This window comes from Pseudoliparis swirei, chromosome 15, assembly GCF_029220125.1.
Source record: "Pseudoliparis swirei isolate HS2019 ecotype Mariana Trench chromosome 15, NWPU_hadal_v1, whole genome shotgun sequence".
NCBI lineage: Eukaryota > Metazoa > Chordata > Actinopteri > Perciformes > Liparidae > Pseudoliparis > Pseudoliparis swirei.
Genome location: NC_079402.1, coordinates 298,007 through 325,893, shown reverse-complemented (window position 1 = coordinate 325,893; position 27,887 = coordinate 298,007). Strand labels below are relative to the sequence as shown.

General features: G+C 49.2%; 1 protein-coding gene across 1 annotated transcript in view; it reads left to right on the top strand.

Moving 5' to 3' along the window:
- The first annotated feature begins 743 nt into the window (after window positions 1–743).
- LOC130205493 (excitatory amino acid transporter 1-like) overlaps window positions 744–27,887 on the top strand; it is a 30,659-nt gene continuing 3,515 nt past the window's right edge. The window contains exons 1-8 of the mRNA XM_056432915.1: window positions 744–882; window positions 954–1,091; window positions 1,675–1,879; window positions 1,969–2,011; window positions 6,606–6,886; window positions 6,964–7,197; window positions 19,921–20,115; window positions 20,199–20,333. Coding sequence (XP_056288890.1) covers window positions 744–882; window positions 954–1,091; window positions 1,675–1,879; window positions 1,969–2,011; window positions 6,606–6,886; window positions 6,964–7,197; window positions 19,921–20,115; window positions 20,199–20,333 — 1,370 coding nt within the window. The remainder of the gene's footprint in view (window positions 883–953; window positions 1,092–1,674; window positions 1,880–1,968; window positions 2,012–6,605; window positions 6,887–6,963; window positions 7,198–19,920; window positions 20,116–20,198; window positions 20,334–27,887) is intronic.

Here is a 27,887-nt window from a genome sequence, read left to right as displayed (position 1 = left end):
TCATGTGTACATCATGTATACATCATGTGTACCTCATGTGTACCTCATGTGAACCTCATCTGATCTAAAGTTCTGCTGAAGTTAAAATAAGCTAGCAACAGATAGTGACACTTCTCTCCGCGTGTTCCCTGTGACAGTAGAACTCCATCGGTGTACTAATGTCCTTCATGTCGTCCACATGGAGCGCTCATCGTTGTCCTGTTGGGTCCCTGGACCCACAGAAGGTCCTTTGTGGGTGGATTGTCAGCCTGAGGTAAACAGCAGACCACTTGGCAGACTGACCCGGTTCAGGGTGTCCTGGCGGAGTAGAGCTGTGTCAATGTGTTACATGCAGAACCAGTGAGGCAGTCCGCACCCATCAGGAGCATGAGCCGGTGGCCCAGACCACTGGGGGCGCTAATGTCTACGGAAGGTTCACAGATTGAAGCGACACCAAACAAGTCGTTTGTTGGGCGACTCCATCCACTCGCTCCTCTCAGGTGACACTTTAACAAGCTGAGGACTCTCATCCTTAAACCCCAAAGGTGTGTAGCACCACTGACACACAGACAAGGGCTGATACATGTACCCGACGGGGAGAGGTACAGGTGGGTAGGCCTGAGGCCTGCACAGGTAGAGGGTGCTGGAGTATTGGGCCTGAAGTCCGAGTCCTATCCTGTAAGCACGTCCTTGATGCCCACTGCAGACGCCTGCTGCTGATGGACAGCCTCATGATCATGGCATGTTGTGCTTCACTCAGCAGGATGCAGCGCCTCAGGGAAAGCCTTCACATCCGGACAATGAAGGCCAAGAGGAAAGTGGAGGAGATCTCCAAAGAGGACGTCCAGGCTTTCCTCAGGAAGAATGGCTCTGTGCTCTTTACAGTGGGGGCCGTGATCGTAGGTGTGTAGCTCTAACCCTCTCAGGCTGCCTCTGCTTCGCCACAGGGAGATAACGCTGTCCTCTCTCTGCAGGGATTGTTCTGGGATTCACGCTGCGCCCTTACAAGATGACCTATCGCCAGATGAAGTACTTCTCCTTCCCTGGAGAGCTGTTGATGAGAATGCTGCAGATGCTAGTTCTCCCCTTACTGGTCTCCAGTCTGATCACAGGTATGGCGTCTGTCCTGGAGACAGGACATAACATTCACTCTGTATTCTCTGACTTATGACCCCGTTTGTCCTTTGAGGTCTTCTATGTTCACGCGATTGGTCAGTAGTCCCGTTAGCACCAGGTCTTCATCCTCCACGGTGGGTCAGGATCAGAAAGCAGAGACGACTCTGACTAGAGAGTCCGAAGGTTAGGCGGTCCCCACGGAGCAGCACATTCCATTGAGCCTGCTGGGCCTGTAATCATGGGACTGTAGTTTCTACTCTTTGCTCTTTCTGTCAAAGACATTTTGATATATGCTGTACACATTGAGCGAGGACATATGGCATTCCTTGAAAAAGGAGATGCAACTGGGGAACCAGGTTAGAAAACTTTAGTTCATAACCAGGACAACCGTCAACAAATAATGTCAACGCTCTTCTTTTGAATTACAAAAGCATAATCCACTCCAAAGAGATACTGAAAGGTGTTCATGATACTCTGCCACTGATTGAAAACCAGCCAACTGGACAGAGACAACGTCCCCACAGACCTGAGGACATGTCTTCATACTGGTACCGACTGCATTCCACCTCTGTCCAATAGGAATGGCCGCTTTAGACAGCAAAGCCTCAGGAAAGATGGGCATGAGAGCCGTGATTTACTACATGACCACGACCTTCATCGCAGTCTTTATTGGCATCCTCGTCGTCCTCATCATTCACCCAGGAAAAGGATCAAAAGAAGAGTTTGGAAAGCAGCAGAAGATAGAGCAAGTCAGTCCTGCTGATGCCTTCTTAGATCTGATCAGGTAAGCTGCCATGTGGATGTAGTGGACACAGCATTGGACTGGAACTGGCCAACCGCAGCTCTTCCTCACTGTGTGGTTACTCTTTTCAGAAATATGTTTCCACCCAACTTGGTCCAAGCCTGCACACAGCAGGTGAGCTTCACACCCACATACTGATGCTGAGTTCTCTGTGCCTCTTATCTATGAAGACCTCCAGTCGGTTCTCTTCTGACTCACTTCAATCAGGAGAGTCCTTAGAGTGAACACTAGTTCACATCATGAAGATGAGATGTGCAGTGAGCAGTCTCTGGCGATCAGACCCTATTGGGACCTAGAATAGTGGAGGGGTCGTCATGGGGTCTTTAGTTCAGGAATGTTTCCCCTGGAGTCCAGACACTGGTGGTGGTGAATGGAGTTTGGCGCCTGTGGCTCAGTGATGGAGCGAGTCGTCCTTCCACCAAGAGGAGCCCCGGCTCCGACAGCTCATGTCTATGTGTCCTTGGACAAGACACTTCACCCCAAATGTCTGCCGTAGCTGTTCCTATGAATGTTAGTTAGTCCTGATCGACAGGTGTAACTTAGGTGGTAGCTCCTCCCACCAGGTGTAGCTCACATGGTAGCTCCTCCCATCAGGTGTACCTCACATGGTAGCTCCTCCCATCAGGTGGTACCTCACATGGCAGCTCCTCCCACCAGGTGTACCTCACATGGTAGCTCCTCCCATCAGGTGTACCTCACATGGTAGCTCCTCCCATCAGGTGGTACCTCACATGACAGCTCCTCCCACCAGGTGTACCTCACATGGTAGCTCCTCCCACCAGGTGTACCTCACATGATAGCTCCTCCCATCAGGTGTACCTCACATGGTAGCTCCTCCCATCAGCTGGTACCTCACATGGTAGCTCCTCCCATCAGGTGGTACCTCACATGGTAGCTCCTCCCATCAGGTGTACCTCACATGGTAGCTCCTCCCATCAGGTGTACCTCACATGGTAGCTCCTCCCATCAGGTGTACCTCACATGGTAGCTCCTCCCATCAGCTGGTACCTCACATGGTAGCTCCTCCCATCAGGTGTACCTCACATGGTAGCTCCTCCCATCAGGTGGTACCTCACATGACAGCTCCTCCCACCAGGTGTACCTCACATGGTAGCTCCTCCCATCAGGTGGTACCTCACATGGTAGCTCCTCCCATCAGGTGGTACCTCACATGGTAGCTCCTCCCATCAGGTGTACCTCACATGGTAGCTCCTCCCATCATTGTGTGAATGATCGATAGTCCTGATGGATCGGTGCTACAGGTATTCATCAGTGACAGTGAATGAGTGAATGATGACATTAAAGTGTCAGCGTTAAAGTGCTTTGAGTGGTCGGACTACTAGGAGAGCTCTATTCAATTACACTACATTTATAATTCACCATTTGCATTTGTATATTTCTACATGAACTAATTGCCATTCGTACAGACATCCGGAGCCACTTGTGGTTCTATGTGTTGCTCAGGGCCACATTGAGGTGGACCATAGAATCCGGACTGGACGGCCTGGTGGTGGTGAAGACCACAGGACTGGTCTCTAGATATGAAGACTGGAGGTGAAGGTTAGCAGGCTCATATCGCTTCACACTGAAATGACCACCGACAGCAGCAGAGAGAACTGCCGTCGGATGGCAGCAACACGATGATTGGTTAGGGAGACCGTTGAAGAGACTGGTAGATTTAAGTTGAAGTGAACGCCATAACCAGAGAGCTTGTGAATGAATAGTTAGAGTCGCATACAGGTGGAGATCAATCGACCCGGTCCTCTTCAAAAGAAAACACCAGAAGGCTGAAGCACTGTTTCCTTCACACAGGAGGAAGCATGATGTAGCATCCCTTAGCTGCAGCATGTGAGTGTGGCTAACTTGAATAACATAGTTTAGCTAACATAGTGTTACTGCTCCAATTGCGATTGGGATATTTCTTGTATTAAACAGACTGCAGGCACTGGTTGAGAGTAGAACGTTCAATTCAACAAGGAAGACGCTGACTTGAGACGGGTGCTAGATGATGTCATGGAGACGGGTGCTAGATGATGTCATAGAGACGGGTGCGAGATGATGTCATAGAGACGGGTGCTAGACGATGTCATAGAGATGGGTGCTAGATGATGTCATAGAGACGGGTGCTAGATGATGTCATAGAGACGGGTGCTAGATGATGTCATAGAGACGGGTGCTAGACGATGTCATAGAGACAGGTGCTAGATGATGTCATAGAGACGGGTGCTGGATGATGTCATAGAGACGGGTGCGAGACGATGTCATAGAGACGGGTGCTAGATGATGTCATGTGCTAGATGATGTCATAGAGACGGGTGCGAGACGATGTCATAGAGACGGGTGCTAGATGATGTCATGGAGACGGGTGCTAGATGATGTCATGGAGACGGGTGCTAGATGATGTCATGGAGACGGGTGCTAGATGATGTCATGGAGACGGGTGTTAGATGATGTCATGGAGACGGGTGTTAGATGATGTCATGGAGACGGGTGTTAGATGATGTCATAGAGACGGGTGCTAGATGATGTCATAGAGACGGGTGCTAGATGATGTCATGGAGACGGGTGCTAGATGATGTCATAGAGACGGGTGTTAGATGATGTCATAGAGACGGGTGCTAGATGATGTCATAGAGACGGGTGCTAGATGATGTCATGGAGACGGGTGCTAGATGATGTCATGTGCTAGATGATGTCATAGAGACGGGTGCGAGACGATGTCATAGAGACAGGTGCTAGATGATGTCATGGAGACGGGTGCTAGATGATGTCATGGAGACGGGTGCTAGATGATGTCATGGAGACGGGTGCTAGATGATGTCATAGAGACGGGTGCTAGATGATGTCATGGAGACGGGTGCTAGATGATGTCATAGAGACGGGTGCTAGATGATGTCATTGAGACGGGTGCTAGATTATGTCATAGAGACGGGTGCTAGATGATGTCATGGAGATGGGTGCTAGATGATGTCATGGAGACGGGTGTTAGATGATGTCATAGAGACAGGTGCAAGATGATGTCATAGAGACGGGTGCTAGATGATGTCATAGAGATGGGTGCTAGATGATGTCATGGAGACGGGTGCTAGATGATGTCATAGAGACGGGTGCTAAATGATGTCATTGAGACGGGTGTTAGATGATGTCATAGAGACAGGTGCAAGATGATGTCATAGAGACGGGTGCTAGATGATGTCATGGAGACGGGTGTTAGATGATGTCATAGAGACAGGTGCAAGATGATGTCATAGAGACGGGTGCTAGATGATGTCATAGAGATGGGTGCTAGATGATGTCATGGAGACGGGTGCTAGATGATGTCATAGAGACGGGTGCTAGATGATGTCATTGAGACGGGTGCTAGATTATGTCATAGAGACGGGTGCTAGATGATGTCATGGAGATGGGTGCTAGATGATGTCATGGAGACGGGTGTTAGATGATGTCATAGAGACAGGTGCAAGATGATGTCATAGAGACGGGTGCTAGATGATGTCATAGAGACGGGTGCTAGATGATGTCATGGAGACGGGTGCTAGATTATGTCATAGAGACGGGTGCTAGATGATGTCATAGAGACGGGTGCTAGATGATGTCATGGAGACGGGTGTTAGATGATGTCATAGAGACAGGTGCAAGATGATGTCATAGAGACGGGTGCTAGATGATGTCATAGAGACGGGTGCTAGATGATGTCATGGAGACGGGTGCTAGATGATGTCATGGAGATGGGTGCTAGATGATGTCATGGAGACGGGTGCTAGATGATGTCATAGAGACGGGTGCTAGATGATGTCATAGAGACGGGTGCTAGATGATGTCATGGAGACGGGTGCTAGATGATGTCATAGAGACGGGTGCTAGATGATGTCAAAGAGACGGGTGCTAGATGACGTCATGGAGACGGGTGCTAGATGATGTCAAAGAGACGGGTGCTAGATGATGTCATGGAGACGGGTGCTAGATGATGTCATGGAGATGGGTGCTAGATGATGTCATGGAGACGGGTGCTAGATGATGTCATAGAGACGGGTGCTAGATGATGTCAAAGAGACGGGTGCTAGATGATGTCATGGAGACGGGTGCTAGATGATGTCATAGAGACGGGTGCTAGATTATGTCATTGAGACGGGTGCTAGATGATGTCATAGAGACGGGTGCTAGATTATGTCATGGAGACGGGTGCTAGATGATGTCATTGAGACGGGTGCTAGATGATGTCATTGAGACGGGTGCAAGATGATGTCATGGAGACGGGTGCTAGATGATGTCATTGAGACGGGTGCTAGATGATGTCATGGAGACGGGTGCTAGATGATGTCATTGAGACGGGTGCTAGATGTCATGGAGACGGGTGCTAGATGATGTCATGGAGACGGGTGCTAGATGATGTCATTGAGACGGGTGCAAGATGATGTCATAGAGACGGGTGCTAGATTATGTCATGGAGACGGGTGCTAGATGTCATGGAGACGGGTGCTAGATGATGTCATTGGGTCCCTTATAACATGGAGGGCTCGTCTTCTGGGAATCAGGAATAACTGGAGCTAAAGTATGGGAATTGTTTGCTTGTTTTAAAGAATGTCCTGACCTGCTTGTCAAGGGAGCAGAAGCCAGGAGGGCCTGAAGCATTTCAGTCTGCTGCTCCCTGACTGAAGGTTCATTAAGTTTCACTCGTATAGCCCAAGTCCTTTCACTCTTCCTCCAGTTCAAAACCAGATATGGGAAGAGAACCGTCCGGGTGACCGTGACGGTGAATGACACCCTCTTCAACTCGACCAATGGCACCCAGGAGGTCACAGAGGTCACCAGGGAGGAAGTGATCCCCGTGTCGGGTCAGGTGAACGGGGTCAACGCTCTCGGGCTGGTGGTCTTCTCCATGTGCTTTGGTCTAATCATTGGCAGCATGAAGGAGCAGGGCCAGCTGCTGAGGGACTTCTTCGACAGCATGAACGACGCCATCATGCGCCTGGTGGCCATCATCATGTGGTAAGTCTTCCAGTGGGAGGAGCCAACATACCGCCACATGTACTTCCAATGACTCGCTGCTCCTCTGGTCCTCTCAGGTACGCTCCTGTTGGGATCCTGTTCCTGATTGCAGGAAAGATCGTGGAGATGGACGACCTGACCCAGATGGGCGGCCAGCTGGGCATGTACACCATCACGGTCATCATCGGCTTGCTGATACACGGAGTTCTGATTCTCCCCACTCTCTATTTCGTTATCACTCGGCAAAACCCTTTTATCTTCATCGCTGGCATCCTGCAAGCCTTGGTCACGGCCCTGGGGACCTCGTCCAGGTGAGTGGGTCAACGTGAAGCAGCCATTCGGGGAACTCGGTCTCTAAAGGACCCACAACCCGTTGAGTCTGCTACACTCGATCTAAGCGTCCACTCGTCCACCCTCACCACATCACAACGGGGACTCCTGCTTCCAGCTGTGGGCGTTGGTAGAGTTTGAACTAGTCATGTGACCAGAGGACCAGCGGTCCAGACTGACAGAGTTAGAGTTACCACACACACACACAGCACTGGAGAGAGACTACTGACGATGATAAGCTGTCATGGTATTGGCAATACTAATAGCAATACAACTCATACTAATAATGATAGTAGCAGGAGGTGTTGGGCAGGACCTGGACCAGGATCCACATTAAACCAGGATCCACATTAACCAGGATCCACATTAAACCAGGATGCACATTAAACCAGGATCCACATAAAACCAGGATCCACATTAACCAGGATCCACATGAAACCAGGATCCACATAAAACCAGGATCCACATTAACCAGGATACACATTAAACCAGGATCCACATTAAACCAGGATCCACATGAACCAGGATCCACATTAAACCAGGATCCACATTAAACCAGGATCCACATTAAACCAGGATCCACATGAAACCAGGATCCACATTAAACCAGGATCCATATTAAACCAGGATCCACATGAAACCAGGATCCACATTAAACCAGGATCCACATTAACCAGGATCCACATGAAACCAGGATCCACATTAAACCAGGATCCATATTAAACCAGGATCCACATTAAACCAGGATCCACATGAAACCAGGATCCACATGAAACCAGGATCCACATTAAACCAGGAGCCACATTAACCAGCATCCACATTAAACCAGGATGCACATTAAACCAGGATCCACATGAAACCAGGATGCACATTAAACCAGGATCCACATTAAACCAGGATCCACATTAACCAGGATCCACATTAAACCAGGATGCACATTAAACCAGGATCCACATTAAACCAGGATCCACATTAAACCAGGATGCACATTAAACCAGGATCCACATTAAACCAGGATCCACATTAACCAGGATCCACATTAACCAGGATCCACATTAAACCAGGATCCACATTAACCAGGATCCACATGAAACCAGGATGCACATTAAACCAGGATCCACATTAAACCAGGATCCACATTAAACCAGGATCCACATTAACCAGGATCCACATTAACCAGGATCCACATTAAACCAGGATCCACATTAAACCAGGATCCACATTAAACCAGGATCCACATTAACCAGGATCCACATGAAACCAGGATGCACATTAAACCAGGATCCACATTAAACCAGGATCCACATTAAACCAGGATCTACATTAAACCAGGATCCACATTAAACCAGGATCCACATTAACCAGGATCCACATTAACCAGGATCCACATTAAACCAGGATCCACATTAACCAGGATCCACATGAAACCAGGATGCACATTAAACCAGGATCCACATTAAACCAGGATCCACATTAAACCAGGATCCACATTAAACCAGGATGCACATTAAACCAGGATCCACATAAAACCAGGATCCACATGAAACCAGGATCCACATGAAATCAGGATCCATATTAACCAGGATCCACATGAAACCAGGATCCACATTAAACCAGGATCCACATGAAACCAGGATCCACATTAACCAGGATCCACATGAAACCAGGATCCACATTAAACCAGGATCCACATTAAACCAGGATCCACATGAAACCAGGATCCACATTAAACCAGGATCCACATTAAACCAGGATCCACATGAAACCAGGATCCACATTAAACCAGGATCCACATGAAACCAGGATCCACATTAAACCAGGATCCACATTAAACCAGGATCCACATGAAACCAGGATCCATATTAAACCAGGATCCACATTAAACCAGGATCCACATGAAACCAGGATCCACATTAAACCAGGATCCACATTAAACCAGGATCCACATTAATCCAGGATCCACATTAACCAGGATCCTGTGAGGAGAGAAAGCACAAAAACTCTGGAGAAGAAGTAGTCAGTTATGTGCATTAATGGAACAATATATATGTGTATATATATATATATATATATATATATATATATATATATATATATATATATATTGTGGCAGACCAGGGGGAAAAGCAGAGCAGACAAGGCCCAGGAGGCGGATCCCAAAGCTCAGGTTGGGGGAAGTGATCCACGGGGCGTACTTCCCAGTGCAGGTGCTACAGCCAATTGGCACATGGGAGTGACCTGCAGCCAATCAGCTGATGAGAGACAGAGACTATATCTACCCTCCACTGGAAGGCATCAGGGGAGAGCTGCCTGAACAGGAGAGAAGAAGGAACGTTGGAACATCAGGAGAGGAGCCGCAACAGACCGGAGGGAACTGGACCCTCTCTCCTCTGCTCGGCCCATACAGGAGAGAGGAACCGTCTCACACCAGGTGTGAGACCAAAGACCAAAGACCCGACCGGGAAGAATCCTTTGTTGTCGTTAGATGCCCATTCCCCCCTTCTCCTATACGTTTTATTAAAAGACACATTATTTATTTTCGTCTCTGAGTCTGAGTCTCCTGATTCGAATCGACCCTCCAAGTCCCCCGGGTTGCCACATTTGGTGGAGGATGTGCGCACGGCGATCTATCGCTAGAGATTCTGTATAAAATAGGTACTCAGAGAGTCCCGCAGTGCTATGGAGGACGCCCTAGCACAGCTCGTGCAGACGCAAACCCAGCAGACACAGAGCCTAAGAGCATTACAGGATGCTATGACAACTCTGGGTCAGCACCTGATGAGACCAGAGAGGCCGACGGAACCCAGTAAAGTGCTCACCAAGCAGACGGGCGATGATGACATTGAAGCCTACCTCAGGGTTTTTGAGAGAACGGCAGAGAGAGAGAGGTGGCCTCCAGCAGAGTGGGCAGGGATACTAGCCCCGTTTTTAACAGGTGATGCACAAAAGGCCTGTCAGGACCTCGGCCCCTCCGAAGTAAATAATTATGATGTGTTAAAAGCCACCATCTTAGCCCATTATGGACACAACCTCCAGACCAGGGCCCAACAGTTCCACTCCTGGTCATATGACGCTACTGCTCCTGTACGGCCGCAGGTTGCAACCCTGATGCGACTGACACGCAGTTGGTTAACCACGGGAGCTGGACCTTCAGCCCTGGACCGAGTTGTGATGGACCATTGTGTTAGAGCACTACCCAGGGATGCCAAACTACATGCCTCCCAAAGCAGCCCAAAGACGGTGGATGATCTAGTAGACGTATTGGAAAACCACCAGGTCACAGTGGAGCTGATGCGGAGCAGTCGGCAAGAGGGAAACAAGCCAAGGTGGACTAAGGACCCCGTGACACCACCACCACTACACCGCCAGATTCCACAGGTGGGACAGGCCCAACCGCCGCCCCAGCGTCGACCCCTCGTGAATCCGGACCGCCGGAAGTGCTTCACCTGTGGCCAAGAGGGCCACTTAGCATTGAATTGTCCGGTGAATGACATCTTGATGCCGACGGCAGGCTCATCAGATCCACAACAGATGGCCGGCAGCTACCTAACCACTTGCTGGGCCTATGAGGGCGCAAGGGCCCCAAAACTTCCCGTCAGAATAGGGGACGAGGATGCAGAAGCCCTACTGGACTCGGGGAGTGCTGTCACTCTCTTACGACCCGGGCTGACAACTGGCACCCGGGGCCCCCTATCCCAGTCTCCTGTGTCCATGGGGATTCGCGGAATTATCCCACCACCCACATTAAGGTTCAGACCACAAGGGGAACTTTCGAAGTCATGGCGGGAGTGGTAGAAAATTTGCCGGTGCCAATGCTGATTGGTCGGGACTGCCCCATATTCTGGCGTTTGTGGGCCGACAGGATGACGAGCAACAGGAGAAACCGAAAAAACAGACCTCGGAGCACCCAGAATACCAAATTGCTACATGCCTGTGCAGCGCCATCTAGCCCGACTGGTTCATCAGCAGAGCAAACGGACGAGGAAGCCCAGGCCCCAGCAGAGGCCCCAGCAAGGGAGGACCCACCACCGACTGAGGCCTCATCAAACGAAGTGTTTTCTGAGTTCCCCATGGCCGAAGAGGAAAATGCTGTCAGCCCAGGACAGTTTGGAACCGCACAGTTGGAAGACCCCAACCTTGAACAAGCCAGACAGAACCTGACGGTGATCGAGGGGAATCCTGCAGAAGGGGTGAGTGTTAGCCCCTTCCCCCATTTCTCTGTGAAAAATGGACTCCTATATAGGGTAGCTAAGCTGGGGGAACTTGTTGTTGAACAGTTGTTGGTCCCTAAACGCTATGTTCCAAAATTGTTGTACTTGGCCCATTCACACCTGTTGGGAGCTCATCTGGGAGTAGAGAAGACCTATGACAGAATCCTGGGCCGCTTCTACTGGCCAGGCGTGGAGAGGGCTGTCCAGGATTACTGCAGAAGCTGCCGGGAGTGCCAGAAGACCGCGCCAAAGGTACAATATCAGAATCCCTTGATCCCGTTACCTTTAATTGATGTTCCCTTCCAGAGAGTGGCCATGGATATCATAGGACCCCTGCCGAAGTCCAGTAGGGGACATCGTTACATCCTGGTCATCATGGACTATGCCACCCGCTACCCAGAGGCAGTCCCGTTACACACCGCAAGTGCTAAGGCTGTCGCCAAAGAACTATTCCTCCTGTGTAGTCGAGTAGGCATTGTAAAAGAGGTCCTAACGGACCAGGGAAGCTGCTTCATGTCAAGGGTAATGAAGGAAATGTGCAAGCTGTTGAAGGTGAGCCAAATAAGAACCTCCGTGTACCACCTGCAGACGGATGGCCTGGTAGAACGCTTCAATAAGACCCGAAAACAAATGTTGCGAAAGACTATTGATGCAGATGGAAAGAACTGGGACCAATTCATCCCCTATGTCTTGTTTTCAATCAGAGAAGTCCCCCAAGCTTCCACAGGGTTTTCGCCATTTGAGCTGCTGTATGGACGGAAACCCAGGGGCCTGCTGGATCTGGCTAAAGAAGCCTGGGAACAACAGCCATCACCCCACCGCTCTATGATTGAGTATGTGGACCAGATGCAAGACAGGATGGGTAAAATATGGCCTATAGTGCGGGAGCATATGCAGCAAGCACAACGGCTCAAGCCAGAATCTACAACAGTTCCAGCCGGTGAATGCAAGTTCCTTGCCAAGTGGCATGGGCGGTGAGACAACCTGGGAGGAAACTGCCAACTCTATCACCCTGACTATGTTCCGCTACATCCTGTTGCTTCACAGGTACCAAGACATGTTCGAGCTGACCAGTCAGTTCCAGGATGTATGTGATCCAACATGACATAATCGAGCCAGGAAACTCGCATCGCATCCCAGAGGCAAAGAGGAAGACCATCAAAGGAGGTGAGAAAGATGTTGGAAATGGGAATTATTGAGGAATCTCATAGTGCCTGGTCAAGCCCCATTGTCCTAATCCCCAGCCCGGACGGCACTGAGAGATTCTGCAACGATTTTAGGAAAGTAAATGAAATCTTAAAATTTGATGCCTACCCTATGCCGAGAGTGGATGAGTTGATTGAGCAACTCGGCCCAGCCCGCTTTGTGTCCACTCTTGACCTCACCAAGGGTTACTGGCAGGTTCCCCTCACAGAAAGGGCCAAGGAAAAGACGGCATTTTCTACCCCGGAGGGCCTGTACCATTATAAAGTCCTGCCCTTCGGAGTCCATGGAGCACCAGCCACCTTCCAGAGGATGATGGATCAGGTACTCTGACCTCATCGTGAGTATTCAGCGGCCTACTTAGATGATGTAGTAATTCATAGTCCCGACTGGACCTCCCATGTTAGCCAGTTGAGAGCTGTCTTGGGAAGTCTACGGCAAGCTGGCCTGACTGCCAATCCCAAAAAGTGCCACCTGGGTCTAGAAGAGGCCCAGTACCTTGGCTACACGATTGGGAGAGGCGTTGTAAGACCCCAACTCCGGAAGGTGGAAGCCATTACCACCTGGCCGAAGCCAGCAACGAAACGGCAAGTAAAAACGTTCCTGGGACTGGTTGGCTATTATCAGTGTTTTATCCTCACTTTGCTACCATTGCAGCCCCCTACGAAATGACAAAAAGAGCCACCCGCACCATGTACTCTGGAGTGCTGAAGCGGACGTTTGTTGAAACCCTTCAGAAAGCCTTGTGCACTGAGCCGGTCTTAAGTACACCAAGCTTTGGGGACACGTTCGTTGTCCATGCAGATGCCTCAGGATCAGGGGTTGGAGCTGTGCTGTCCCAGGTCAAGGGAGGGGAGGAACACCCAGTGACTTACATTAGCCGTAAGTTTCTGAAACATGAAAGGAACTATTCGACCGTTGAGAAAGAATGTCTAGCAATTAAATGGGCCCTAACCAAGCTAAAATATTACCTCCTCGGCAGAAAATTCACCCTGATAACGGATCATGCACCATTAAGATGGATGTCAACAGCCAAGGACACTAATGCACGGGTTACACGGTGGTTCTTGGAGTTGCAAAACTTTAATTTTTCTGTTGAGCACAGGTCCGGAAAAGCCCATGGAAATGCAGATGCCCTGTCAAGGAGATATGAATGCTGTATGGTTGACGCTCCCCGCCGCCACCTGGAGCTAGTGGAGGGGGGGGGGGGGGCAGACCAGGGGGAAAAGCAGAGCAGACAAGGCCCAGGAGGCGGATCCCAAAGCTCAGGTTGGGGGAAGTGATCCACGGGGCGTACTTCCCAGTGCAGGTGCTACAGCCAATTGGCACATGGGAGTGACCTGCAGCCAATCAGCTGATGAGAGACAGAGACTATATCTACCCTCCACTGGAAGGCATCAGGGGAGAGCTGCCTGAACAGGAGAGAAGAAGGAACGTTGGAACCTCAGGAGAGGAGCCGCAACAGACCGGAGGGAACTGGACCCTCTCTCCTCTGCTCGGCCCATACAGGAGAGAGGAACCGTCTCACACCAGGTGTGAGACCAAAGACCAAAGACCCGACCGGGAAGAATCCTTTGTTGCCGTTAGATGCCCATTCCCCCCTTCTCCTATACGTTTTATTAAAAGACACTTTATTTTGCGCTACGTCTCTGAGTCTCCTGATTTTATACCGAATCTCACCTCCAAGTCCCCCGGGTTGCCACAATATATATATATATAAATATGTGTGTATACATATATGTATATATATACATATATATATGTGTATATATACACATATATATACATATATATGTATATATATATATATATATATATATATATACACATATATATACACATATATATGTGTATATATATACACATATACATATTATATATATGTGTATATATGTGTGTATATATATACACATATATATGTGTATATATGTATATGTGTGTGTATATATATGTGTGTATATATATGTGTGTAGATATACAGGACTGTCTCAGAAAATTAGAATATTGTGATAAAGTTCTTTATTTTCTGTAATGCAATTAAAAAAACAAAAATGTCATGCATTCTGGATTCATTACAAATCAACTGAAATATTGCAAGCCTTTTATTCTTTTAATATTGCTGATTATGGCTTACAGCTTAAGAAAACTCAAATATCCTATCTCTAAATATTAGAATATCATGAAAAAGTATACTAGTAGGGTATTAAACAAATCACTTGAATCGTCTAATTAACTCGAAACACCTGGAAACACATTTTCAAATGTTTGATTTTGTTTTGCTGTTATAAATCTTTTTTTTACTTGGTCTGAGGAAATATTCAAATTTTATGAGATAGGATTTTAGAGTTTTCTTAAACTGTAAGCCATAATCAGCAATATTAAAAGAATAAAAGGCTTGCAATATTTCAGTTGATTTGTAATGAATCCAGAATGCATGACATTTTTGTTTTTTTAATTGCATTACAGAAAATAAAGAACTTTATCACAATATTCTAATTTTCTGAGACAGTCCTGTATGTGTGTATATATATGTGTATTTATATATGTGTATATGTATATGTGCGTATATATATATGTGTATTTATATTAGGGCTGTCAGCGTTAACGCGTTAATCTATGCGATTAATTTGGCCGCCTTAACGCACTAAAATATTTTGACACAATTAACGCAAATTTTTTTCTTTTTTTTTTAGAATTTTTTTTACAAACATTTTTTATATACTTTATTAATCAACAAGGGGAAATTAGTTCTCTGCATTTAACCCATCCTTAGTTATTAAGGAGCAGTGGGCTGCAGTGATGCGCCCGGGAAGCAACTGGGGGTTCAGTGCCTTGCTCAAGGACACTTCGACTTGCTTCCGGTGTTCGTTGAAGTTTTTACACTCCTCTGAGTGTCAAACCGCGGCAGTGCGGTTTGACACTGTTTCCGTTTTTAAAACAATTATTTCTCCGCGAAAATAAGGATCATAAATCAGTTTAACTCGTGGATGAATCAGTCGGGTTTCCTCCTGCTCCTCCTTCCTCCCGTCTCCCCCTCTGATACACAGAGGAACGGAGGGGCGACGCGTCGGGTGACACGGCGCGGAAAGAACTCGTCACACGAAACCTTCACCGTGATTGGTCAATCCGTTTGTCTGTCAACATTTTGCGAAAAATACAACCAATGATCACTCAGTAAATCACAAGGACCTCCCACCACACATGTGAGGCTCTTGAGCAACCTGTCAGTCAGAGAAGCAGAGAACACGGCGCGAGGACAATGTGCCTCAATATATAGAGCTGAGATTGTTCTGGAATGTTTGATGTATAACACATGGGGATGTGTCATATGCAAAAGTCTTTAAAAGGTGAATTTACATTGTTTTGTAAAATCGAGAAAATGCCCCCAGCCTCCGGAGGGTTAACGTGACATATTTGAATGTCAGTCAGTTACCAAGGCCACTGGTTCTGCTGTTCAGTGGTAAAGATGACAGGACCAATGGGGTCTTTAATACACATTTTCTTACTAATCTGGATGTTTCACTGAAGAAACAATTTATCATCCACGATATTAAATACCTCACTGGCACTTTATAGGTAGGAGCCTCTTTGAAAACACAGCTCTGTGTGAAGTTTGGTCTTTAAAAAAGAATACATTTAAACAAGTGTCTAAAATACACGCTGTCTGAAGGGATTACTCGTTCATTTAGAAGATTTAGTCTTTTGAAGAAAAAAAAACTTTTAATCGCGATTAATGAATTTCAAAATGTGCGATTAATTAGTTAATTTTTTTTAATCGATTGACAGCCCTATATGTATGTGTGAATATATATGTGTGTATATATATGTGTATTTATATATATGTATGTATATATATATGTGTATTTATATATGTGTGTATATATATGTGTGTATTTATATGTATGTATACAGGACTGTCTCAGAAAATTAGAATATTGTGATGAAGTTCTTTATTTTCTGTAATGCAATGTCATGCATTCTGGATTCATTACAAATCAACTGAAATATTGCAAGCCTTTTATTCTTTTAATATTGCTGATTATGGCTTACAGCTTAAGAAAACTCAAATATCCTATCTCTAAATATTAGAATATCATGAAAAAGTATACTAGTAGGGTATTAAACAAATCACTTGAATTGTTTAATTAACTGGAAACACCTGCAAGGGTTTCCTGAGCCTTGACAAACACTCAGCTGTTATAAATCTTTTTTTTACTTGGTCTGAGGAAATATTAAAATTTTATGAGATAGGATTTTAGAGTTTTCTTAAACTGTAAGCCATAATCAGCAATATTAAAAGAATAAAAGGCTTGCAATATTTCAGTTGATTTGTAATGAATCCAGAATGCATGACATTTTTGTTTTTTTAATTGCATTACAGAAAATAAAGAACTTTATCACAATATTCTAATTTTCTGAGACAGTCCTGTATATGTGTGTATTTAAATGTGTGTATATATATGTGTATTTATATATATGTGTGTATATATATATGTGTATTCATATGTATGTATATATATATACACATATATATGTGTGTATTTATATATGTGTGTATATATATATGTGTATTTATATATATATCCTCACGATGATCCTGAGTTTGATGAGTATTCTGAATCCTCTAGTGGAGCTGCTTCAGGGCGCTGGCTCCATGGGGTCTGACTGGCTCCATGGGGGTCCCGGCTCCATGGGGGTCTGGCTGGCTCCATGGGGTCTGACTGGCTCCATGGGGTCTGACTGGCTCCATGGGGGTCTGACTGGCTCCATGGGGGTCTGGCTGGCTCCATGGGGGTCTGACTGGCTCCATGGGGTCTGGCTGGCTCCATGGGGGTCTGACTGGCTCCATGGGGGTCCCGGCTCCATGGGGGTCTGGCTGGCTCCATGGGGGTCTGACTGGCTCCATGGGGGTCCCGGCTCCATGGGGGTCTGACTGGCTCCATGGGGTCTGGCTGGCTCCATGGGGGTCCCGGCTCCATGGGGGTCTGGCTGGCTCCATGGGGGTCCCGGCTCCATGGGGGTCTGGCTGGCTCCATGGGGTCTGACTGGCTCCATGGGGGTCCCGGCTCCATGGGGGTCTGACTGGCTCCATGGGGGTCCCGGCTCCATGGGGGTCTGGCTGGCTCCATGGGGGTCCCAGCTCCATGGGGGTCCCGGCTCCATGGGGGTCTGACTGGCTCCATGGGGTCTGACTGGCTCCATGGGGTCTGGCTGGCTCCATGGGGGTCTGACTGGCTCCATGGGGGTCCCGGCTCCATGGGGGTCTGGCTGGCTCCATGGGGGTCTGACTGGCTCCATGGGGGTCCCGGCTCCATGGGGGTCTGACTGGCTCCATGGGGTCTGGCTGGCTCCATGGGGGTCCCGGCTCCATGGGGGTCTGGCTGGCTCCATGGGGGTCCCGGCTCCATGGGGGTCTGGCTGGCTCCATGGGGTCTGACTGGCTCCATGGGGGTCCCGGCTCCATGGGGGTCTGACTGGCTCCATGGGGGTCCCGGCTCCATGGGGGTCTGGCTGGCTCCATGGGGGTCCCAGCTCCATGGGGGTCCCGGCTCCATGGGGGTCTGACTGGCTCCATGGGGTCTGACTGGCTCCATGGGGGTCCCAGCTCCATGGGGGTCCCGGCTCCATGGGGGTCCCGGCTCCATGGGGGTCCCAGCTCCATGGGGGTCCCAGCTCCATGGGGGTCCCGGCTCCATGGGGGTCCCAGCTCCATGGGGGTCCCGGCTCCATGGGGGTCCCGGCTCCATGGGGGTCCCAGCTCTGCCCATGAAGCCAGTCCTCAAACAGATTCTCACACTCGGTGGTATTGTTTGTGTGGCTGAAGCTGGAACACAAGAGCAGTGTGTGTGTGAAGCACTGGAGGAGGACAGTGTGTGTGTGTGTGTGAAGCTCTCAGGATGTTGAACCAGCTCCTCTCTGACGGCGTTCCTCGGCTTCAAGCCAGGGAACATGTATTAAAGTACATGTATTAAAGTACATGTATTAAAGTCCTCCCTGTAAGTCCTCCCTGTATTAAAGTCCTCCCTGTAAGTCCTCCCTATAAGTCCTCCCTGTATTAAAGTCCTCCCTGTAAGTCCTCCCTGTATTAAAGTCCTCCCTATAAGTCCTCCCTATAAGTCCTCCCTGTAAGTCCTCCCTATAAGTCCTCCCTGTAAGTCCTCCCTGTATTAAAGTCCTCCCTATAAGTCCTCCCTGTAAGTCCTCCCTATAAGTCCTCCCTGTATTAAAGTCCTCCCTATAAGTCCTCCCTGTAAGTCCTCCCTATAAGTCCTCCCTATAAGTCCTCCCTGTAAGTCCTCCCTGTATTAAAGTCCTCCCTATAAGTCCTCCCTGTAAGTCCTCCCTATAAGTCCTCCCTGTAAGTCCTCCCTATATTAAAGTCCTCCCTGTAAGTCCTCCCTATAAGTCCTCCCTATAAGTCCTCCCCGTAAGTCCTCCCTATAAGTCCCCCCTGTAAGTCCTCCCTATAAGTCCTCCCTGTAAGTCCTCCCTACAAGTCCTCCCTGTATTAAAGTCCTCCCTGTAAGTCCTCCCTATAAGTCCTCCCTGTATTAAAGTCCTCCCTATAAGTCCTCCCTGTAAGTCCTCCCTATAAGTCCTCCCTGTAAGTCCTCCCTGTATTAAAGTCCTCCCTATAAGTCCTCCCTGTAAGTCCTCCCTATAAGTCCTCCCTATAAGTCCTCCCTGTAAGTCCTCCCTGTAAGTCCTCCCTGTATTAAAGACCTCCCTGTAAGTCCTCCCTGTATGTCCTCCCTATAAGTCCTCCCTATAAGTCCTCCCTGTAAGTCCTCCCTATAAGTCCTCCCTGTAAGTCCTCCCTGTATTAAAGACCTCCCTATAAGTCCTCCCTGTATGTCCTCCCTATAAGTCCTCCCTGTAAGTCCTCCCTATAAGTCCTCCCTGTAAGTCCTCCCTGTATTAAAGACCTCCCTATAAGTCCTCCCTGTAAGTCCTCCCTATAAGTCCTCCCCATAAGTCCTCCCTGTAAGTCCTCCCTATAAGTCCTCCCTGTAAGTCCTCCCTATAAGTCCTCCCTGTAAGTCCTCCCTATAAGTCCTCCCTGTAAGTCCTCCCTATAAGTCCTCCCTGTAAGTCCTCCCTATATTAAAGTCCTCCCTGTAAGTCCTCCCTATAAGTCCTCCCTGTAAGTCCTCCCTATAAGTCCTCCCTATAAGTCCTCCCTATAAGTCCTCCCTATATTAAAGTCCTCCCTATAAGTCCTCCCTGTAAGTCCTCCCTGTATTAAAGTCCTCCCTATAAGTCCTCCCTCTCCTCCCTCTCCTCCCTCAGCTCCGCCACGCTGCCCGTGACCTTCAGGTGTCTGGAGGAGAACAACCGGATCGACAAGCGCATCACGCGCTTCGTGCTGCCGGTGGGCGCCACCATCAACATGGACGGCACGGCTCTGTACGAGGCTCTGGCCGCCATCTTCATCGCCCAGGTCAACAACGTGGAGATGAGCTTCGGTCAGATCATCACCATCAGGTGAGGCCCGGCAGGGTTCTGGTCCGGGTTCTGGTCCTGGTCCGGGTCCGCTGTCATCAAAGGAAACATCTGCTCCTCCTCAGCATCACAGCCACGGCCGCCAGCATCGGAGCGGCCGGCATCCCTCAGGCCGGCCTGGTCACCATGGTGATCGTGCTGACCTCTGTTGGACTTCCCACCGATGACATCACTCTCATCATTGCGGTCGATTGGTTCCTGTGAGTAGCCGTCGACCCCTAGCGGGTGATCACATCCTCTTGAAGGTCAAACCGCCGCGACCTCGTGACACACTTCTCTCTCCCCGGAGTCGCGTTCCACATCTTCTCTTTTCAATTCAATATTTTTTACTATGAGTTTTAACATAGAAACATAATTAGGTTTCCCAAATTAATCATTAAAATTATAAATCCCTTCCCTGAAATGACTCCGCTAACTGGGGTAATAAGACGAACACGCCTCTCCTGTGAAGTGGAAACTTCCAGAAGTCAGAAGCTTCCAGAAGAGGCCGCAGGATGAACGTGTGCCAAGTGCTAACACACATATATATATACAGGGCTCTCAAGTGTCACGCATTGAGCGTGAGACTCACGCATTTCGGTCTTAAGTCACGCACTCCCGCCACACATCGTATTTATCACGCTGAAATGTTAATGTTTTAATGTGCCGCCAACATGAGCGGCCCTCACCATGGAGGAATCAAGCGCTCCCCTGGAGTTTTGCTGTGAGGAGCCACTTATCAGCCAATCAAAAAAAGAAATGGGCTACACAATAGCCAATCAGAAAAAAACGTATCTGTTGTATCTGGGTAAGATTTAATCCAGCAACCAATGAAAATAAAGCATTCTGGAATTGCGCGCGACTGACTGATATCCTAAGGGGGGTGGGGGGGGGCTGATGGAAATGTCACTCTTGCCTGTCTTCAAAACTTGAGAGCCCTGTATATATCAGAGCTACCAACTCTCACGGTTTCGCCGTGTGACACACGCTTTTGCATGTTTTCACGCTCTCACGCCACACAACCAATTTCTCACGGCAAAAGAAATTCTGATTTTGGGCCGAGGCGCGTTGGTTCCTTTTCAAACTCCACGACGATAGATGGCGCTAAGGAGCGCATCTATAAACCTATTCGCTGCATAGACATCCTGTTTACCCCAAAGAGTCCCGAAGTTAGCAACAGAAGAAGATTTTCAAACCGACACAACGAGCAGAGACGACGGTGTGTTAAAGCAAGGCTCTCAAGTGTCACGCATTGAGCGGGACACTCACGCATTTCGGTCTTAACTCACGCACTCCGGCCACACATCGTATTTCTCACGCTGAAAAAACTCTTGTCTATTTAATGTTTTAATGTGCCGCAGCGCGCCAACATGAGCTGCCCTCACCGTGGAGGAATCAAGCGCTCCCCTGGAGTTCTGCCGTGAGGAGCCACTTATCAGCCAATCAAAAAAAGAAATGGGCTACACAATAGCCAATCAGAAAAAAACCTGTATCTGTTGTATCTGGGTAAGATTTAATCCATGGGGACAACATGGGGACACCATAGGTACAACATGGGTACAACATGGGGACAACATGGGTACAACATGGGTACAACATGGGTACAACATGGGGACAACATGGGTACAACATGGTGACAACATGGGGACAACATGGGTACAACATGGGGACAACATGGGGACAACATGGGTACAACATGGGGACAACATGGGTACAACATGGGGACAACATGGGTACAACATGGGGACACCATGGTGACAACATGGGGACAACATGGGTACAACATGGGGACAACATGGGTACAACATGGTGACAACATGGGGACAACATGGGTACAACATGGCGACAACATGGGTACAACATGGGGACAACATGGGTACAACATGGTGACAACATGGGGACAACATGGCGACAACATGGGGACAACATGGGGACAACATGGGGACAACATGGGGACAACATGGGGACAACATGGGACAACATGGGGACAACATGGGGACAACATGGGTACAACATGGGGACAACATGGGTACAACATGGTGACAACATGGGGACAACATGGGGACAACATGGGGACAACATGGGTACAACATGGTGACAACATGGGGACAACATGGGGACAACATGGGTACAACATGGGGACAACATGGGTACAACATGGGGACAACATGGGGACAACATGGGGACAACATGGGGACAACATGGGTACAACATGGGGACAACATGGGTACAACATGGGGACAACATGGGGACAACATGGGGACAACATGGGGACAACATGGGGACAACATGGGGACAACATGGGACAACATGGGACAACATGGGACAACATGGGGACAACATGGGGACAACATGAAGACAACATGGTGACAACATGGTGACAACATGGGTACAACATGGCGACAACATGGGACAACATGGACAACATGGGGACAACATGGGACAACATGGGGACAACATGGGGACAACATGGGTACAACATGGGGACAACATGGGTACAACATGGGGACAACATGGGTACAACATGGGACAACATGGGGACAACATGGGGACAACATGGGGACAACATGGGGACAACATGGGTACAACATGGGGACAACATGGGGACAACATGGGGACAACATGGGGCAACATGGGGACAACATGGGGACAACATGGGCCAACATGGGTACAACATGGGGACAACATGGGGACGACATGGGGACGACATGGGACAACATGGGGACAACATGGGACAACATGGGGACAACATGGGGACAACATGGGGACAACATGGGGACAACATGGGTACAACATGGGACAACATGGGACAACATGGGGACAACATGGGACAACATGGGGCAACATGGGGACAACATGGGGACAACATGGGACAACATGGGGACAACATGGGGACAACATGGGTACAACATGGGGACAACATGGGTACAACATGGGTACAACATGGGGACAACATGGGGACAACATGGGGACAACATGGGGACAACATGGGTACAACATGGGGACAACATGGGTACAACATGGGGACAACATGGGACAACATGGGTACAACATGGGGACAACATGGGTACAACATGGGTACAACATGGGGACAACATGGGGACAACATGGGTACAACATGGGGACAACATGGGGACAACATGGGTACAACATGGGGACAACATGGGGACAACATGGGTACAACATGGGTACAACATGGGGACAACATGGGGCAACATGGGGACAACATGGGGACAACATGGGCCAACATGGGGACAACATGGGGACAACATGGGGACAACATGGGGACAACATGGGGCAACATGGGGACAACATGGGGACAACATGGGTACAACATGGGGACAACATGGGGCAACATGGGGACAACATGGGGCAACATGGGGACAACATGGGGACAACATGGGTACAACATGGCGACAACATGGGGACAACATGGGGACAACATGGGACAACATGGGGACAACATGGGTACAACATGGGGACAACATGGGAACAACATGGGACAACACGGGGACAACATGGGTACAACATGGGGACAACATGGGGACAACATGAGTACAACATGGGGACAACATGGGACAACATGGGACAACATGGGGACAACATGGGGACAACATGGGACAACATGGGGACAACATGGGGACAACATGGGGACAACATGGGGACAACATGGGACAACATGGGGACAACATGGGTACAACATGGGACAACATGGGGACAACATGGGGACAACACGGGGACAACATGGGGACTACATGGGGACAACATGGGGACAACATGGGACAACATGGGACAACATGAGGACAACATGGGGACAGCATGGGGACAACATGGGTACAGCATGGGGACAACATGAGGACAACATGGGACAACATGGGTACAACATGGGGACAACATGGGTACAACATGGGGACAGCATGGGGACAACATGAGGACAACATGGGGACAACATGGGTACAACATGGGTACAACATGGGTACAACATGGGGACAACATGAGGACAACATGGGGACAACATGGAGACAACATGGGGACAACATGGGACAACATGAGGACAACATGGGGACAACATGGGGCAACATGGGACAACATGGGGACAACATGGGTACAACATGGGGACAACATGAGGACAACATGGGACAACATGGGGACAACATGGGGACAACATGGGGACAACATGGGGACAACATGGGTACAACATGGCGACAACATGGGACAACATGGGGACAACATGGGACAACATGGGTACAACACGGGGACAACATGGGGACAACATGGGGACAACATGGGGACAACATGGGACAACATGGGGACAACATGGGGACAACATGGGGACAACATGGGTACAACATGGGACAACATGGGTACAACATGGGGACAACATGGGGACAACATGGGTACAACATGGGGACAACATGGGTACAACATGGGGACAACATGGGTACAACATGGGACAACATGGGTACAACAGGGGACAACATGGGGACAACATGGGTACAACATGGGTACAACATGGGGACAACATGGGGACAACATGGTGACAACATGGGTACAACATGAGGACAACATGGTGACAACATGTGTACAACATGGGTACAACATGAGGACAACATGGTGACAACATGGGTACAACATGGGGACACCATGGGTACAACATGGGTACAACATGGGGACAACATGGTGACAACATGGGGACAACATGGTACAACATGGGTACAACATAGGGACAACATGGGGACAACATGGGTACAACATGGGTACAACATGGGGACAACATGGTACAACATGGGTACAACATAGGGACAACATGGGGACAACATGGGTACAACATGGGTACAACATGGGTACAACATGGGGACAACATGGTACAACATGGGTACAACATAGGGACAACATGGGGACAACATGGGTACAACATGGGTACAACATGGGTACAACATGGGGACAACATGGGGACAACATGGGTACAACATGGGACAACATGGGGACAACATGGGTACAACATGGGGACAACATGGGGACAACATGGGTACAACATGGGGACAACATGGGTACAACATGGGTACAACATGGGGACAACATGGGTACAACATGGGGACAACATGGGTACAACATGGGTACAACATGGGGACAACATGGGTACAACATGGGGACAACATGGGTACAACATGGGTACAACATGGGGACAACATGGGTACAACATGGGTACAACATGGGGACAACATGGGTACAACATGGGTACAACATGGGGACATGGGTAACATGGGGACAACATGGGTACAACATGGGTACAACATGGGTACAACATGGGGACAACATGGGGACAACATGGTGACAACATGGGTACAACATGGGGACAACATGGGTACAACATGGGGACAACATGGGACAACATGGGGACAACATGGGGACAACATGGGGACAACATGGGGACATGGGACAACATGGGGACAACATGGGGACAACATGGGGACAACATGGGACAACATGGGGACAACATGGGTACAACATGGGTACAACATGGGTACAACATGGGTACAACATGGGGACAACATGGGGATAACATGGGGACAACATGGGTACAACATGGGGACAACGTGGGTACAACGTGGGGACAACGTGGGTACAACATTTCAAGATTCAAGATGTTTTATTTGTCACATACACACACAGGATGTGCAGTGAAATGAAAGTGGCAATGCTCAGCAGGAATGTGCAAGGGCAACAAGTACACACTATTTACAATAAAAAACAACACAATATTTACAGTACAATATTTACAGTAAGTGTGTGTGTGTGTGTGTGTGTGCCTAAGAGGGGCAGTTGTGTGGGTCTATGTGGGGGTCCTGGTGAGGTCGGAGTTCACAGTCCTGATGGCCTGAGGAAAGAAACTCCGTCTCAGTCTCTCTGTTCTTGCAGCGTGACTACGGAGGCGCCTGCCTGACCGCAGCAGCTGAAACAGTCTGTTGTTGGGGTGGTGAGGATCCTTCATGATCCTGCCGGCTCTGGTTCTGCACCTCCTGGTGTACAAGTCCTGCAGGGTGGGGAGTGTAGTTCCAATAGTGCGTTCAGCCGAATGCACTACTCTCTGCAGAGCCTTCCTGTCCTGAGCGGAGCAGTTGCCAAACCAGGCTGTGATGCTTCCTGTCAGGACGCTCTCTACAGCTCCAGAGTAGAAGGACTGAAGGATCCTCTGGGAAACTTTAAATTTCCTCAGCTGCCTGAGGTGGTAGAGGCGCTGCCTTGCCTTTCTCACCAGAGTGTCTGTGTTCGTTGACCATGTCAGATCCTCGGTGATGTGGACTCCCAGGTATTTATACCCGCTCACCCTCTCCACAGTAGTCCCGTTAATCCCCAGTGGTGAGTACGTCCTCTGTTGTTGTACCCTCCTAAAGTCCACAATCAGCTCCTTAGTTTTGGTGATATTCATGAGGAGGCTGTTGTCCTGGCACCAGAGTGACAGATCAGCAACTTCCTCCAGGTAGGCCTTCTCATCGTTGTCGGAGATCAGGCCCACCACCACTGTGTCATCCGCAAACTTGATGATGGTGTTGGAGCTGAACCTGGCCACACAGTCATGTGTGTACAGGAGTACAGTAGGGGCTGAGGATGCAACCCTGGGGATCCTGTGTTCAGGGTGAGGGTTTGGAGGTGTCTGCCCACTCTGACCACCTGTGGCCTGGCGGTCAGGAAGTCCAGGATCCAAGCACACACGGGGGTGTTCAGTCCCAGCTCAATCAGCTTGCCGGCCAGTCTGGAGGGACTATGGTGTTGAAAGCTGAACTATAATCAATGAACAGTCTCAGTCTCACATAGCCCCCCTCTGGCTGTCCAGATGAGAGAGTGGTGTGCAGTACCTGGGAGACAGCATCATCCGTGGATCTGTTTGGGCGATAAGCAAACTGCAGCGGGTCCATGGAGGAAGGGAGGAAGGCGCAGATGTAGTCCTTTATCAGCCTCTCAAAGCATTTCATGACCACCGAGGTGAGGGCCACCGTTCGGTAGTCATTCATACATGCTGGAGAAGCATTCTTGGGCACAGGGACAATAGTGGATCTCTTGAAGCAGGCGGGGACCACGGACTCAGCCAGGGAGAGGTTGAATATTGTGGTGAACACTGGAGCTAGCTGATTAGCACAGGTCTTCAGTACTCGCCCAGATATGCCATCTGGACCTGCAGCTTTCCTGGTGTTCACCCTCAACAGAGCCCTCCTCACACTGTGCTCGGTCACAGAGAGTGTGTGTTCATCCCCAGCGGTAGAACTCACCTCGCTACGCTTAACGGTGTTGTTGTTAGCCGGCGAGCTAGCGCTGTTGTTGCTAGCCTCAAACCGTGCATAAAATGAGTTCTGGTCGTCCGCAGGGCTGGCCGGCACTCACCATTGCGGGGTCTGCTCTGGTAGTCTGTGATAGTCCGTAGCCCCTGCCATAGGCGCCTGGTGTCGCGCTGCTCCATCTGTGATTCCACTCTGTCTCGGTACCTCCTCTTGGCGTCCTTCACCGCCTCCTCAGTCCATAGACCGCTGCCTTGTACCGCGTCCATGTTGCCGGATACAAGACCGGAGTTATAGGCAGCAGTACGGGCGTTCACAGCTTCACGGATGGATCTATCAACCCACGGCTTTTGGTTAGGAAAGACCTAACTTTTACCGTGGGGACGATGGTGTCGCTAGCGTTGCTATGAGGCTCATTGCTATGTCCATAAACTCGCTGACGTCACTGGAACTGGATTGGATCATGTCCCAGTCGACGACACGCAGAGCGCCCTGTAGCTC